Source organism: Debaryomyces fabryi, assembly GCF_001447935.2.
Source record: "Debaryomyces fabryi strain CBS 789 chromosome Unknown contig00014, whole genome shotgun sequence".
In the NCBI taxonomy this organism is placed as follows: domain Eukaryota; kingdom Fungi; phylum Ascomycota; class Pichiomycetes; order Serinales; family Debaryomycetaceae; genus Debaryomyces; species Debaryomyces fabryi.
The window spans coordinates 63,271-78,998 of NW_015385440.1; the positions used below are offsets into that span (position 1 = coordinate 63,271).

The following is a 15,728-nucleotide window of genomic DNA, read 5'->3' on the forward strand; positions in this document are numbered from 1 at the left end:
TTTGTTTGGCTAATTATTCAACATAGCATAATTGGAGTTCTTTTTTAATCGGTTTAATTATTAAATTAGATCTATTAATAATAACTTATATTGATACTGAATATGTCCTCAGACAATCACCAGTCATCAAGTCGTAGTCATGGAATTGATTTAGAAGCAATTAGAGATATATTAGACCAGGATGGTGTTGATAATTTGAAGGAGGTGAAGAAAGCAGATGTTGATTGGATACTAAGAGATTCAAATATAGATCGACCTTTACCCACGAAGGAGTCAGGTAATACGAGCACAAGTACAGATAATGGAGCAAGAAATAACACTGCCGATGACGGTTCGTCTAATGTGCCAGTCTCGCCTGTATCTCCTCATTTACTGGCAAACATATCCAATACGAATGAAAACAATTCAAATAAGACCAGACCTTCGATGGCCCCCATTCAAGAAGAAAGTGCGTCAAAATCTAGTACGATACCAGTATCGCAGAATTCGGGTAGCTCGAATAAGAGACGAGAAAGTGTCCCCAATATCAATTCTCTGGGTGGCTTTTTTTCGAAATTGAAAGGGAAGTTTGGTCACAAAACTCAAGATGAACCTGTCCTGTCATGCTCCCTGATCTTTAAAGATAATTATAGTATAGGTTCGAGAAAATCGGTATCAAGCGGTGCAGACCTTGATGATTATTCTACGATATCGTCCAAATATAATAATAATAATGATAGTCAATCTGATGGCTTAAAATTAAGCAGGTCTATGTCTACTCCTAATTACTCAAATCCAGCTTCCGATCCAAGATTAGAGGAATATATTAAATTTTACCAAAGAAAGGACCTGCGTAGAAGTTCTGCTACGTCATCCAGTAGGGCTTCTGAATTTACAGCTCCAGGCGATAGAGATAAGAAACTATCTATACCGGAACATCCAAAATATTCTCCATTGCCTAGTGCCCTAGTGAATGGAAATCAAAATCAAGGCGATCTTAATCTGTATGAAGGCAATTCCTCTACGGGTAACAAGTTTTCGTCTTTTTTAAGAAGACGCAGTAGCACAAATCCACCATTGCCTTCAGTATCAATAGCTACAGAAAAGAATCGTAGAAATTCTGAATCATTAGGTTCTTCCCTGTCTATTCCAGTATCAACCCCTTCACCCTCGCGTTCTACTGATGTTTTACCTGAATTTTCTGATTTGAAACCTCTTAAAAGAGTTGCATTCCATTCGCTGACATTTTTAATTGATCCGCCACAACAAATACCTTCCAGGAATCCGAGACGAGGTAACGTAGAAGTCTTACCAAATGGTGCTCTAAAAATCAATCCCTTGACTGAGGAAGATAAATTGGCTATTGAAAAATCTCAAGTTGGACAAGGTGGTGGGATTGTAGTGGGTGGTTCGGGTTCATTAGATACGGGAAAATCTTCCGATGCAAAAAAGGCTAAAGATGAAGCCGACGAATACAAAGAAGCTTCTGGTAATAATTTGGGCAAAGATGATGACGAAACAAAAGTTGATAAGCATGCAAAACTGTTAGGAATAGATAAGCCCATGTTAAGCCACCATAACCGCCATAACTTTCACAATTATGACATCCCTGTCAAAAAAATGGCGCTTGATGTGATGTATACTAGATGTTGTCATCTTCGGGAGATTTTGCCAATCCCAGCAATTTTGAAACAAATTCCAAAAGGATCTTTAGCTCCTTTGCCTGTATTGCAATTACGAAATCCAACTCCGACAATGGTAGAAGTTCAAACATTTGCAGACTTTTTAAGGATTGCTCCTATATTATGTGTGTCTTTGGATGGAGTGAGCTTATCATATGAGCAGTTTAAGATTTTGCTATCTGCAATGAGCGCCAAAACGCAATTGGAAAAGGTAAGTTTGCGTAACACTCCTATTGATTCCGCCGGTTGGTCTTTGTTATGTTGGTTTCTTTCTAGAAACACGGTGTTAAACAAGTTGGATATCACACAGTGTCCATCTCTCTCGGTTAACACATCGAAAAAGAAAAAGAAAAGTCTGAGTTCAAACGATAAAAAAGATGAAACAATCAGAATGGCATGTAATAAGGAAAATAGATCGGATATGGATTGGGCCCTTTTTACTGCAACAATTGTTGCAAGAGGTGGTATTGAAGAGTTAATATTGACAGGGTGCTGTATTTCTGACTTAGATATTTTTGAGAAATTCGTAAAAATGGCTGTTCTGATAAAAACAAATAGATTAGGATTAGCTTATAACAATTTATCCGTTAAGCAGTTGAAGATCGTTGTTGATAATTGGTTATTTAAGCCCTTTGTAAGAGGATTAGATATAGGTTATAATGATCTTCTGTCATTGCAGTATTTGAACGTTTTCTTACAAAAAAGAAATGATAAAAAGTTTGAGAACCATTTGCGTCAATGTTCTCTAGCATTCCTTAGTCTAAATGCAACAAATTTGAGGTTTTCAGATGCTTTCAAAGAAGTATTTGAAACAGTGGTAATGAAATTCCCATGTTTGAAGTATTTAGATTTATCCAATAACCCAAAGCTTTTTGGATCATTTAGTTCCTCACCTACGAAAGAAATATCAAATATTGATGTACCTAACAGATCATTAGAAAGCAGTGCAACTAGTACTTCTTCCTCAGAAGTATCCAAAGCTACAACAACACAGAGCTCTATCACGTCCTATTTTACTTCTAAGTTTCCTCTTTTTCCTAAATTAATTAGGCTTCATGTGGAGAACAATGATTTAAGCACGCAGGCATTAGTGGCAATATCAGAGGTTTTGCCTTTTTGTAAAAACTTGGCATATTTTTCTATCATTGGTAATAAAGTTGACTTAACTGCAGCATCGGCATTAACGCAAGGATTGAAAAATTCTAAGACTTTGATTACATTAGATTGTGATTATGACAATATACCCGATTTTATTAAGGAAAAGATCGGTTTATATAGTATGAGAAATATGGAGAGAGTACTATATGCATCAAAGAAACAGGATACGCCTGCTATTCACGAAGATCCTAACTTAACCTCTTTAACGGGACAATTGAATAACATATTGTCTATGAAAGCGGAGCAGAAGTTAGACTTGAAATCACCTGAAGTCCAAAAATTTATTCGTAAAGCGACAAGTATCCGTCAAGAATTGAAAGACGCTATGAATGAATTGCTTAAGTTGCAAGTTAAAAATGAACTTAATTTAGATGGTAAAGAGACGTTTTTGAGATTCTTATATATTGATTCGTCTATTGAAAAAGGATTACAATTAATCGACAATTCATTAGTAGATTCACAATCCAAAGAAGTCAATTCTTCTTACATGATTAGAAATGTATCAGAGGATGAGAAAAATACTTATTTGCTAAAGGAAGATAATGATTCGTATAATAACAGCCTTGATTTACACAAGTCTCAGAAAATCCCAATTAGTAAATCACCATTATCCCTTTCGAGATCTTCGTCTAAATCCAACTTAACGCATTTGGATAGACAAGAAGGCTCGGTATTGAAGTTACTGAGACTCCATGATTTCCATCACCCGGAAGACCCTTCGGAGTCATCTGACATTTTCCATAGTTTTGATAACTTATCGGGTGATGAAATTCGAAAGAGAATATTGAGTGTTGATCTAGGTGATTTAGATAAAATCATTCAATATTTAGCTCGTTTGAAAGAAAGGGGAATTTCATTGGGAAATGTATTTAACCTGAATGATTCTTCTGAACGAATTGACAATGGGGATGAGGCGCACTTAGTTGAAGAGATTATGGGCAAATTGAAGAAACTAAATGCATGCAAGGACTCCCATGAAGAGTCTTCCACTTCTAATTCAAATGAAGAAACCCCTACGGAACATAATCCTCCTGGAAATAGTAATCCTAGTTCTGATAATATATCAAATAAGAAGAATGATGGAGTTGAGATTAGCCAGGCCTATGATCAAGTCTTGACAAATCTTGCAAAGTTGAATTGAGGTTTAGTCTTCGAAAACAATAGCATAAATACATTTAATTCTTGATTTGAATTATACATTATATTTCATCAAACAATTTTATAATTTATATAAATTTATATTAAATTCTGCTGTTTATATATATGATTAAATTGCATTTTATACATAATTCTTTCTGTAACATTTAGGTGATATACTAACCAGTAGATTACTATCGCACTAAACTTTTATACTGTGTTTAATAATCGTCGTCATCAGAATCAAGAGCTGGATCTCTTCTCTTTTTATCACCATATTCTTCATCACTATATTCTCCATTATCTTCTTCTGGTACTGCACCAGTAGCTTCAGCTTCCTCTGCTAAATCTTCACAGGCATCAATCCAATCTGAGTATATATCTACTGGCTGTGATAATGAATGGATAGCTGTTTGGAAACTTTGGCCACAAATCTTGCAATGCAATTCACCTAATGAATTTTTTTTGTCTAATGTACAAATGACAGACTTTTCATGGTTACAAAACAAACATGAAAATGTTATATCTAGCTTTTGTTTTATCTTCTTTTGCGGTTTAGCTGACGATTTTCTTTTACCCATATTTGTTATTAATTTAAATCTAATAGGGTTGTATATTCGTTGATGATTTTTTTAGGTGCTTCGAAATTCTATTCAAAATATTTCCCGTTTTTGTGTTACTTTTATATTTCTACTTACTCTACTAGATAAAGTAAACTAATGCATTAATAAAGATAAGTTATGGTCTCATAAGCAGCTGGGCTTTCTTCTTTAACCTCATTTCTAGTCTGTATTTTTCGAATGCCATTTTTCATGTTTCGACATCGAACCATGTTCTGTCTTTGCATGTTCTGAGGGAGCTGGGCTTCCAGATTTACTGGATTCGCCACTATTTCTATTGCTATTAGTAAAATTCATTACTACTTTCAATTTAGGATTCCATTTTTCGTTGAGATGAATACCATAATTATATAATTTCAAATCATTATCCCTTCTATCGTATAATTTCACCGCGTCCTTGAACAAATGATACACGAAATCTTCAGGTGATTTCGAAAACTCCTTTCCTATAGGGTAATGTAACAAAAGCGATAGACATTCACTAAAGTCGCATGTAATTAATTCCGTTTTCACTCTAATTAATAACCCTATAATTAAAAAAGTAATTAAATCTGGAATAGACGAGATCGACTTCTGCACCGAGACTAGTTTATCCCATAATAAACTTGTAGTCTCCAAATCATTTCCCAATTCTCTTAATAAGAGTAATCTAAGATATCTTATTGCCCATAATTGTGATTCCAACTTCAACTTACTAACTAAATTATAATGAATTAATTGGTCAATTTTCATTAAATTAACATTTATGCTCTCGATTGACTTCCATAAGACACTTTCATTCTCGTAAAATCTCCCAATTATTCCTCCTTGGACCATGAACCTATTAAATAAAGTAAACAAATCGTGCGGTAAATAATGCTTGTCATATAAACTTAATATTTTTAAATCATCCTTCGAAATAGTAGAATCATTTGGCACATCGATGACCTCCCTGTACAAGTTTATATATATTAAGCCCATAATTTCATGAAAACCTTGTTTGTAGCCAACTTGTGGATTACATTTCGACCAAACAAATAGTAATTCAATCAATTGCCTTTTAGACTCCAAGGATGAGGGCGTCAAAGAATTAAAATACTTTTCACCTGGGAATAATCTATCTATATCCATTATTATTGTTTTCAACAAATCCAAATCATCGATAGTATGGTCTTCCTTCAAAATATGCAATTGAGATGAAGAAGCGCTTAAAGGGTCGTCAGATTTACTAATAGAAACTGTTGATAAAGGAGTTTTTTTCACTGTCCTAGATGTTTTTGTCGAAGGGTTTCTCTTAAGACTCTGCTTTCTCGTCAAAGTTAATTCTTTAGATTGGTAAAAGATATGATCTCTTTCCAAATCCCACCATGGTATATTCATATCTTTTCTTTTTGTTAATGCATGATATATAACTCTAGATTCACTTAGTCTTGAGTCCCATGTTTGAATATTCAAACTCTTTGTAATGTAACAAGTCTTCCATATTAGTGATCTGGTGAAATGTTTGGTATTTTGAGGAGTATATTCATTTTCAACAATAGCACTCATAAATTGGTCAACATTTCCTTTGAATTGATCTATGGTCAATAAAACCTTGGATATTATTTCATTCTCTCGAATCATAGTGGGTTTCCAAAGTCTAATAATTACAACTCTAGAGTGCCAACGATTGACAATAGAATTACTTGTTGTCGTACTACTGAGTTTGAATGCTGATATTGAGCTCGGGCTCAAACCATATTTTTTTATAGAGAATAAAGAACTTTTTATTATATCTACAACAGAACTATTGAACATTACGGTTTGATCCACCGATAGAAACAGAAAATTGGAAGCCATCTTTAATTCCAATCGAGCTATCGGAATTGTGTCTTTGAGCTAAATAATAGCCAATATCAAAGTTAGCCCAATGATTGATGTATCTGAAACCACATCCAATACTCGAAGCAACATTTTTATCCTGAAGAATATTATTACTTACATTCCCGATTGATCCAGTAGTATATAATCTCAAAGGATTTGCTTCGTAACCTATGCCGTCTTCTAATGAGGGAATGTTTGCAGCAGCATTTTTGTGGCTTGAATAAATAAATGAAGGAACTTTAGCGTATAAAGTAAGCCCCAATCTGAAAAATTGAGATGCACCCGAGGTATTTATACTATTCTTGCTGAATCCTCTAAGTGAATGAAATCCGCCTAAATAGAACCTGTCAGACACATGAATAGGGTTTGAAGAAGGTGAATAAATGCCACCGATATCATTAAATAAATGAGCAGTTATATTATTATTTGCAAATGAGGCAAATAAATTAGTAGAGATTGTAGATTTACCAAATCCTGTTTGATTATCGATATTATCTTGTTCTTGATTAGAAGAAATTTCATTGGAAATTGTTACGTTATAACCATTAATTGGGAAATTCTTGGTAATACTATTCAAAAAAGATACGTTTGAGTATACCAATTGATTGACGATTGAAGACTTTAAATAGTCACCTGAGAAGTATTTCAACTCGTCTGGAGCACCATCTCTAATGTCGTGAATTGTTCTTTTAGCCAATGAAAGACCTGTCAAAATGTATAAGTTTTTAAGCTTATTAGTATATTGTAAACCAATCAATCCACCTGTTGTCTTTTCCGATGCTTGTTGCCATGCTTGGTTATTCTGATGAGTGTTAAATAAATCAAATAAAAACTTCAACGATGGATCGTTCAAGTTAGCTAAAAACTTAGCATTTGCTATTAAATGCTGATTTGGCTTGTATGGATTATAATTAACTCCAAAGTTGACAGATTCAGCATTTTCATTGAAGTTGTTATTTAAATAGTTCAAATTGACGTTCAAGTTATCATCATTATTCAAATTCAAAAACCCATCGCCTGCATTCAAATTGGAAGCTTCTACATCAAAAATCACCTTGGTAGGAATCAGCTGGTCCTTATTATATTTAAGAACTTGAGGGATTGATGCTGAATAGTCCGAATGTAAAGAAACGCCAATGCTCTTGAAGACATCCGCTTTAACCAATCTGTCGCGTGAAACAGTAATATTTTCAACTAATTGACTTAAAGTATAATCACTTGTTTCAACCAATGGCCCCAACAACTTCTTGAAAAAGTCGCTTGAAAAGGTCTCTCCACCGATCACTTCAACCGACGAAAGGTAAACTGGTTGAGATGACGAACTTGTTAAAATATCTTGGGCTATTAAGGTGGTCAGTAAGTCCGAATACTTGGTTGTTTCCGATGTCTTTCCCATTGTCTTGCCGAGTTTAATTCTTAATTCTATTCGTCAATTGCTTATTGATAGTTGGTACCTACATTTTCAAGGATATTAAAAATTCATAAAAGTCGTGTGTATACGAATTAACCATTTCTTTCTACTTCCCCAGAGTAACCTTACTTTATGAAGTTATTCTTTTATCTACTCACCATAAGGCGGCATTCATTCAATTGTACTATACAGTTATCTATTTTTGTATGATATTCTAATACTCGACAGTTGCACCATCGTAAGCTAAATCTAAAAGTTTCCAATCACATTCAACACCTTCTTTGTTGAAAATTGAAATAACTTTATTTGCTATCTCGTCAAAGCCTTCTGTAGCCAAACATAATATAGTTGGACCAGCACCTGATAAGCAAATACCACATAATCCTTTATCGGTTTCTGGTGTTACGCTTTTTAAGACTTCGCCCAATCCGGGGATTAATTTGTATCTATATGGCTGGTGAATTTTGTCTTTCATCGCTTTGTAAATAAGCTTATGGTCTGGGTTTTCATGAGTCAAGACTGTAGTTAACACAGCCAATCTCTGTAAGTTAAATACAATATCCTGCTTGTTGTATAATTCAGGTAAGACAGCTCTCGACTCATCTGTTGGAACTTCAAAATTTGGTATTATAGCTACGCATCTAATTTTTTTGGACCAGTTATATTGCAAGTATTCCCCAATATTTTTAGGTGGCTCTTCAGTAATATATTTATCCTTTGGAGTTTTACCAGGCTTAGGTAAAATGTACTCTAATGGAACATTCTTGGCTTCGGTCTCCTCTGGTGATAACTCATTCATGTAGGAGCCGACAAATCCACCTAACATAGAAGCAGCTATATTATCTGGGTGTCTTTCAATCAACAAGCAGTAGTCCAACATTCTTAATTTCGACAATTTCAACTCCCCTAATTCATTTCCCAACATTATACCTCCAACAAGAGCAGAACCAGACGAACCCAACCCTCTACCTAATGGAATTGGATTATTAACATGGATATGGGTTCCTTGTGGGAATGAATGAATATCATTACATCTTAAAATATACAAAGCAGTTTGCGTTATTAAGTTTCTATCGGAACTCAACGGAACCTTATCAGCACCATCACCTTCGTAGGTAATTTTACAATTATATGGGTCTGATGAAGTGTCCTTTGAAGGATCGACTGTAACTTTGATTGTCAAGTACAAATTCAAACCGACACCTAAAACATCAAAACCAGGACCAATATTTGCTGACGAAGCAGGGACCTTCAACTCAAAACTTTTAGCTGCCATCTTGGTCTTAATTATATCAAAACTAATAGTTTTTCTTCAAATTTTTCAAGAAGCTCAAGAAATATGAATCATTTTCGCGATACGATATTTGGCCGGAAACGGCAGTGAATACAAACCCTACAAAATATTGGAATTATAATGTTACGTATTATATTAGAGATTTGGAACATATGTGAATGAAGAAGGCAATTAAATAATACAAGTTTCCCTTTTTTCCCAACAAATGTCGGCAGGCTCCATAGGCAAAGTGACCATTGAAGCATAATCAATTTCAGGCATTTTACCGTCTTTCAAAGACCATTTCAAATTATAGACGTAAGTAGACAAAATAGTACCCAATTGAACATAAGCAAATTGTTCACCAATACAACGATGTCTACCACCACCAAAAGGTAAGTAAGGAGAAGAAACACCTTTTGAAATCGCGCCAAAACCATAATCAACGGTGTCTTCATTCCCATTGGCCTTCGTTTCTTCCCATCTGTAAGGATTAAATTTTCCAGCTTCAGGGAACCATCTTTCATTGGTCATGGCATAACCGGGACTAACAAGGACATGGTGACCTTTAGGAACAACGTATGGAGTGTTTGGAACTAACAATGGATTCATGACCTTTCTGAAAATAGAATGTAAAGGCATATGCATTCTCAACGTTTCTTTGATAATATTGTTAAGTAAAGGCATGTTTTGTAAATCATCATAATCTAAATCGTGGAACGATCCATTCTTTTGTTTCAAAACCGACAAAATTTCTTCGTACACTTCATCTTGTAACCTTGGGTTCTCAGCCAAGTGCAACAAGAACCAAGCAGAAGTAGAAGCAGAAGTGTGCTGTCCACCCATTAAAACACCAATCAATAAATTAGCAATCTCTTGGTCAGTCATCTTCACGCCATCTTTATATGTTGAATATGTCATCAAGGAATCTATTAAATCACGAGATGGATCGATATCTCCTGTATCTCTCCTTCTGCTAATTAACGACATGTAAGTCGAAGAGATTTTCTTTTGAGCAGCGTCTCTCTTTCTATATTGAGGTAATGGCAAGTTTGGGAAAACAAAGTTGATTGGAGTGAATCCTTTGTCTAAATCAGCATATAATTGAGCGAAAGAAGCATCGAACTTCTTTCTCATTTCATAACCCATCAAAGATCTCGATGCAGTGAAAATAGTGATTTCTGGTTGAGTCTCCATAACATTAACAACCCCACTAGATTTTTCTTTCATTTCGTAGTTTTCAGAAGTAGCGAAATAACTCAATACTTCCTCTTTGATTTTAGGAACGTAGGTCCTGAAAGAATCCTTGGTCAAGGCGTATTTAGCAAACTTCTTTTGTTCCATTAATCTGGAATTTGAACAATCATAAATAACACCTTTTCCAAACACAGGTGTGGTCAAATGTGTGTACGCTTCCTCAGCACTGACATCTTGTAATTTTGAATTCAATACAAACTCGTGTCCTTTTGGTCCTAAGTAAACCGTCATCACCTTACCTAACAATACAAACGCAAAAACATCCCCGTATTTCTCACGGCATCTTTCAAAAAACTCATATGGCTGCATACCATAAACCACCGCTGATCCAACCCATGGCATCCAATGAAAAACCAATGGTACTCTGTCCTTTCTAAAAGAGTAAAAAAATTGCCATAATAAGTTATAAATGAATGGAAATAATATGATTACACTGGCTTGTTGAATAATAGAAAGCGATGTAAAGTAGTTATACAAAGCGATAGAATAATCTGCCAAAGCCATAATTAAATTTTCTATCTATGAAGAACCTATTCAGCAATATTTAATAAAGACCTTGAAATTTATATCAAAAGTTGTGTCGTTTAAATTTTTTTCTGTACGACGCGATATTTACATACAGTAATTGTATCGTATGAGAAGCTAGAGTTTAATCAGCAGATACTGACAAGGTCTGATTAAACGGCTACGTGTTATTATATGTAAGCTTTCATTTATATATGATATTTTATGTAAATATTATTGCATAGTATGTAGTTTGTAGTAAAATTATTTGTATCGTAAGGCCTCATCAACAGATATACCTAGCAATCTTGCTTTCAAAATTAATTGTTCGTTTTCATTGTGCATGCTATTATTTTTCATTTCCAAAAACTTGATATATTCGATGGATTTTGTGAGAATAGTTCCTTTATTCAATTTTTTGGCTGGTTCTAAGCCCTCTAGATCTTCATCTTCTGAACCACTGTAATCATCAATAGGCTCTTCTTCGTCGTAATGTTTAAAATCTGGAGAAACCGCTCCTTTAAGTCTCCTTTTCGCGACCCTAAGAGTTGGAACTGTATTCTCTAAAACAGTGAACTTGTCATTAATTTTGTTCCGGTATCTCTGTTCTATGACATTATGAGCTGATTTTGTCCTCGGTCTGGATTGCGCTTCTTCTAGAGAAGCATTGATTTTCTTATTTTCTATGTTAAAATCGAGTGGACTGAATTGAGAACAAGAGTATGCTTGGACAAAACCCGGTCCGGAGCTTTGCGGTTCATTTGATTTCTCTTGGGTTTGATTATGAGGTCCTGATAATGATAGGTCATCATTTGGCAGTATTATCTGTGACTCTGGCCGTTGCAGCCCACCCCATCCCTGGATGTACGAATTGTTCATTATATTAGAAGCGCCCGTTTCTGCAATAAACTCTGTGTTGATATTATCAAATCTGGTTGGCTTATTTTCGGTAGACATTGCCAAACCAAAATCAAAATCCACTGGAAACTCGTCTGACGATTGTTGTTCTCTTTTTATGGTAGGCTTCTTCTCATATAATGAAGTCAAAAAGGCATTGTAATCATTCAACTTAAATGACATCACTTTGAGCTTTAATTTTCCGATTTTTCTTTATTCTTTCGTGTTGTATTAGATTAGAATAAATCTTGAAAATATATCAAATGCTGCTAATCAAAACGCTTCATATCGTATGATTTTTCTATTTTGCAATCGTAAGTCCGGAGAAGGAAGAACACGGAATTTTACCGTACCCTCGTTAATACCCTCGTAATTTACATATATTTGATTTCCGGTTACATCTCTAAAATTTTCATAGATTTGGGCCTGCTACTATATACTTGATGATACTAAATTATTCTCCAATGTCCGATTTACATGAATTGTGTGGTTTTCAAACGAGACCTATTGGATCCAAATACGTTGAGGATTTAAAGTTTTATTTAAAAAATGGTATCCCTGCAACCTATACAATAGAAGAAGCGTATAACTATACACACAACATAGAGGAGGAGCCAACCACAACTACCACTCCCTTACATATTATATGTTCTCATATGCCTACTGATGCTTCTAATGAAGAACTAGACATTATTAATCAAATGGTAGAAATCTTACTCGAATATGGTGCTGGTTGGTGCCTTACAGATATTAATAATGAAACACCTGGATGTATATTGATCAGAAGAAAATTGAATGACTCTCCAATTTACAAGCAAATTGTTTCTGCTGGTGTTAGAGCTGAATTATTATTAAGAAAAGTTAGTGAATACGACATGGAAATCATTGAGGACACTGATGACTTAAACCACGAACAATTTGAAAGCTTAAAAGAAGATGAGGAACCTGCAGATGAAGAGCATAAAGAAGAGGAATCATCTAACATTTCAGATATAACTAATCAACAAAATTCTGGACAACTTGAAGAGAACTTCAAAAATGATCCTTCTGGTAACCAAGAAACTTACTTAAAAACAAAATTGGAGTACAAGGATGATGCCTTAGTAACAAAAGACAGAAAAGATGGAGTCATGATGTCTTGGGAAACAGATTTAATGCGTATGGGTTGTGATTCTCTTTTCAGAGGTGCCAATATTGAAGGCAAGGTTGATGATGAAGTAAATATTTTGAATATTGGATTTGGTATGGGGATTATAGATACTATGATTAACGAAAAGAACCCAACTAAGCAATACATATGCGAGGCACATCCAGATGTTTTAGCAAAGTTGCGTCATGATGGATGGTATGAAAAGCCAAATGTTGTTATATTGGAAGGAAGATGGCAAGAGCAGTTAAACAAACTTTTATCCGAGGGTAATGTCTTCTTCAACGGTATTTATTATGACACATATTCTGAACATTATGAAGATATGTTAGAATTATTTGATATAGTAGTTGGTATATTAAAACCGCATGGTGTGTTCTCGTTCTTTAATGGATTAGGTGCTGACAGACAAGTCGTTTATGAAGTATACAAACAATTAGTTGAAATGGATCTAGCTAATTACGGTTTGGTTTGCAAGTTCGAGCAAATAGAAGTTCCTGAATCTACGTTGAAAGTAGAGGATACAAATGCCACTGAGAACAAATCGGTTTGGGATGATATTAAAAGAGCCTATTGGACTTGCCCAACTTACTACCATCCTGAAGCTAGATTTATGGACGTTTAGGTAAATTTATAGACTTAATCAAAACACTTCATAAAATGTTCTAAAGGAGATTAGAAACTGTAGTAATGGTAACATAAATGTGAGGCTGGGTATATTTATACTGAATATCACCATTTTGCATTTTGCAGCCTTTTAAAAAAATGTTTAAAATCAAAAAAAAAGATGATATAAAAACCAAAGAAGGTCTTCTAGCAGACTAATAACAATATTAAATATACGATTTGTTTATGTCACCTATGGGTTTAATAATGTAGAATAAGAGTTGTGTTTTCAAAAATTAGCAAATTATGGCAAAACTAAATTATTTGTAATAAAAAATCTGAAAATTTCTTTTTGGTATAAAACACTTGAGCTAGTTGTACTCAGGGTCCAAATACACCCAGCATGCTTCGTTACACTCTCTAGATGAATTTAAGTACCCATTAGCTGCTATAGAAAATTAACAGTATCATACCTTTTATCTGAGTCATGTGACATTTTCAAAATTTTCAAATAATGCTTGAATTGCAGTTAGGCACAGTTAATGTTGAATAGTGTCCAAGAGCCTATTATCATATAATACAATGTTAAGCAAGAGGACATGCATCCCAAGAATAGCAAAAACCTTAAGAAGGAACTATGCCTCGTCTTCGGTGGCTACATTTGCAAATCCAAACATTGAAATGACTACGTTACAAAATGGATTAAGAATAGTAACTGACAGTACTCCGGGCCATTTCAGTGCATTAGGAGCATATGTTGACGCTGGATCAAGATTTGAGAATCCAGAGAAACCAGGTCTTTCTCATATTTTTGATAGATTAGCATGGAAGTCTACGGATCAATACAGCGGAGTTGAAATGATGGAGAACTTATCGAAGTTAGGTGGTAATTATATGTGTTCAGCACAAAGAGAATCTATGATATATCAAGCTTCCGTCTTTAACAAGGATGTGGATAAAATGTTTGACTGTATTGCTCAGACCATTCGAGCACCAAAGATTACTGACCAGGAACTTGTAGAAACCTTGCAAACTGCAGATTATGAAGTAAGTGAAATTGCTTTGAAACATGATATGTTTTTACCGGAGGTGTTACATTGTTCAGCATATTCAAATAACACTTTGGGGTTGCCATTGTTTTGTCCCCCTGAGAGAATCCCAATGATATCGAAGGATGAAGTATTGAACTATCATAAAACTTTTTATCAACCACAAAATATTGTTGTTGCAATGGTAGGTGTTCCCCATGATCATGCTGTTAAGTTAGCTCAATCTCAATTTGGAGATTGGAAGTCATCATCTTTGCAAAGACCAGATTTGGGTACTGTGAACTACACAGGAGGGGAGATAGCATTACCATACCAACCTCCAATTGCAGGCAATTTACCAGAACTTTACCACATGCAAATTGGGTTTGAAACAAATGGTTTGTTAAATGATGATCTCTATGCATTGGCTACGTTGCAGAAATTGCTTGGTGGAGGTTCTTCATTTTCGGCGGGAGGACCTGGTAAGGGAATGTTTTCCAGATTATATACTAGAGTTTTAAATCAATATGCATTTGTCGAAAACTGTATGAGTTTCAATCATGCATATATAAACTCTGGTTTGTTCGGAATTACAATATCATGCTCACCTAATGCTGCCCATGTAATGTCACAGATTATTTGTTTCGAACTCTCTAAGTTATTAGAGAAGGATCCAGCTGAAGGGGGTCTTACTGAAAGAGAGGTTAAGAGAGCTAAAAACCAGTTAATCAGTTCATTGTTGATGAATGTCGAAAGTAAGCTTGCTGCTTTAGAGGATTTAGGTAGACAGATCCAATGCCAAGGCAAATTAACAACAATTGATGAGATGATAACAAAGATTGAGAAAATAACTGTTGAGGATTTAAGAAAAGTTGCGGAAAAAGTTTTGACAGGTAATGTTGTTACCAAAGGTATCAGTTCTGGTAAGCCATCGGTAGTAATGCAAGGTGATAGAGCAGCATTCGGTGATGTTGAATTTGTTCTTCGTCATTTTGGTTTAGGGAAATTTGATGGACCTCCTTTGACTAAACCAAGAGATTTCTCTAGTGGTATTGGCAATAAGATAAGTAAATGGTTTTAAACCATCTTCCATTGACACACTTAGTTGTTTATAGAATAATTTATTTGTATATATAAGACGAAAATAACTAAGAATTGGTATACATAGTATATTGGTTTGAACAAAG

The 15,728-nt window shown here is 34.7% G+C and overlaps 9 protein-coding genes across 9 annotated transcripts; 3 read left to right on the top strand and 6 right to left on the bottom strand.

Moving 5' to 3' along the window:
* Positions 1-102: 102 nt before the first annotated feature.
* On the top strand, positions 103-3,960 carry MHP1 (Mhp1p; the record flags this gene model as incomplete). Its single annotated transcript, XM_015609963.1, has 1 exon — positions 103-3,960. The coding sequence occupies one exon, from the start codon at positions 103-105 to the stop codon at positions 3,958-3,960; it is 3,858 nt and encodes a 1,285-aa protein (XP_015469222.1).
* Positions 3,961-4,177: 217 nt separating this feature from the next.
* AC631_01134 (uncharacterized protein) lies at positions 4,178-4,537 on the bottom strand (the record flags this gene model as incomplete). Its single annotated transcript, XM_015609964.1, has 1 exon — positions 4,178-4,537. One exon carries the CDS (start codon positions 4,535-4,537, stop codon positions 4,178-4,180), a length of 360 nt encoding a protein of 119 aa, XP_015469223.1.
* A 201-nt stretch (positions 4,538-4,738) lies between these two features.
* AC631_01135 (uncharacterized protein) lies at positions 4,739-6,178 on the bottom strand (the record flags this gene model as incomplete). The annotated part of the gene is made up of 1 exon (XM_015609965.1): positions 4,739-6,178. The coding sequence occupies one exon, from the start codon at positions 6,176-6,178 to the stop codon at positions 4,739-4,741; it is 1,440 nt and encodes a 479-aa protein (XP_015469224.1).
* Positions 6,179-6,341: 163 nt separating this feature from the next.
* Positions 6,342-7,814, bottom strand: SAM51 (Sam51p; the record flags this gene model as incomplete). Its single annotated transcript, XM_015609966.1, has 1 exon — positions 6,342-7,814. One exon carries the CDS (start codon positions 7,812-7,814, stop codon positions 6,342-6,344), a length of 1,473 nt encoding a protein of 490 aa, XP_015469225.1.
* Positions 7,815-8,043: 229 nt separating this feature from the next.
* THR1 (homoserine kinase) lies at positions 8,044-9,105 on the bottom strand (the record flags this gene model as incomplete). Its single annotated transcript, XM_015609967.1, has 1 exon — positions 8,044-9,105. The coding sequence occupies one exon, from the start codon at positions 9,103-9,105 to the stop codon at positions 8,044-8,046; it is 1,062 nt and encodes a 353-aa protein (XP_015469226.1).
* Positions 9,106-9,294: 189 nt separating this feature from the next.
* On the bottom strand, positions 9,295-10,863 carry ERG11 (sterol 14-demethylase; the record flags this gene model as incomplete). The annotated part of the gene is made up of 1 exon (XM_015609968.1): positions 9,295-10,863. One exon carries the CDS (start codon positions 10,861-10,863, stop codon positions 9,295-9,297), a length of 1,569 nt encoding a protein of 522 aa, XP_015469227.1.
* Positions 10,864-11,127: 264 nt separating this feature from the next.
* HMS1 (Hms1p) lies at positions 11,128-11,943 on the bottom strand (the record flags this gene model as incomplete). The annotated part of the gene is made up of 1 exon (XM_015609969.1): positions 11,128-11,943. One exon carries the CDS (start codon positions 11,941-11,943, stop codon positions 11,128-11,130), a length of 816 nt encoding a protein of 271 aa, XP_015469228.1.
* Positions 11,944-12,224: 281 nt separating this feature from the next.
* RMT2 (protein-arginine N5-methyltransferase) lies at positions 12,225-13,532 on the top strand (the record flags this gene model as incomplete). The annotated part of the gene is made up of 1 exon (XM_015609970.1): positions 12,225-13,532. The coding sequence occupies one exon, from the start codon at positions 12,225-12,227 to the stop codon at positions 13,530-13,532; it is 1,308 nt and encodes a 435-aa protein (XP_015469229.1).
* A 563-nt stretch (positions 13,533-14,095) lies between these two features.
* Positions 14,096-15,622, top strand: MAS2 (mitochondrial-processing protease subunit alpha; the record flags this gene model as incomplete). The annotated part of the gene is made up of 1 exon (XM_015609971.1): positions 14,096-15,622. One exon carries the CDS (start codon positions 14,096-14,098, stop codon positions 15,620-15,622), a length of 1,527 nt encoding a protein of 508 aa, XP_015469230.1.
* Between the last annotated feature and the right edge of the window lie 106 nt (positions 15,623-15,728).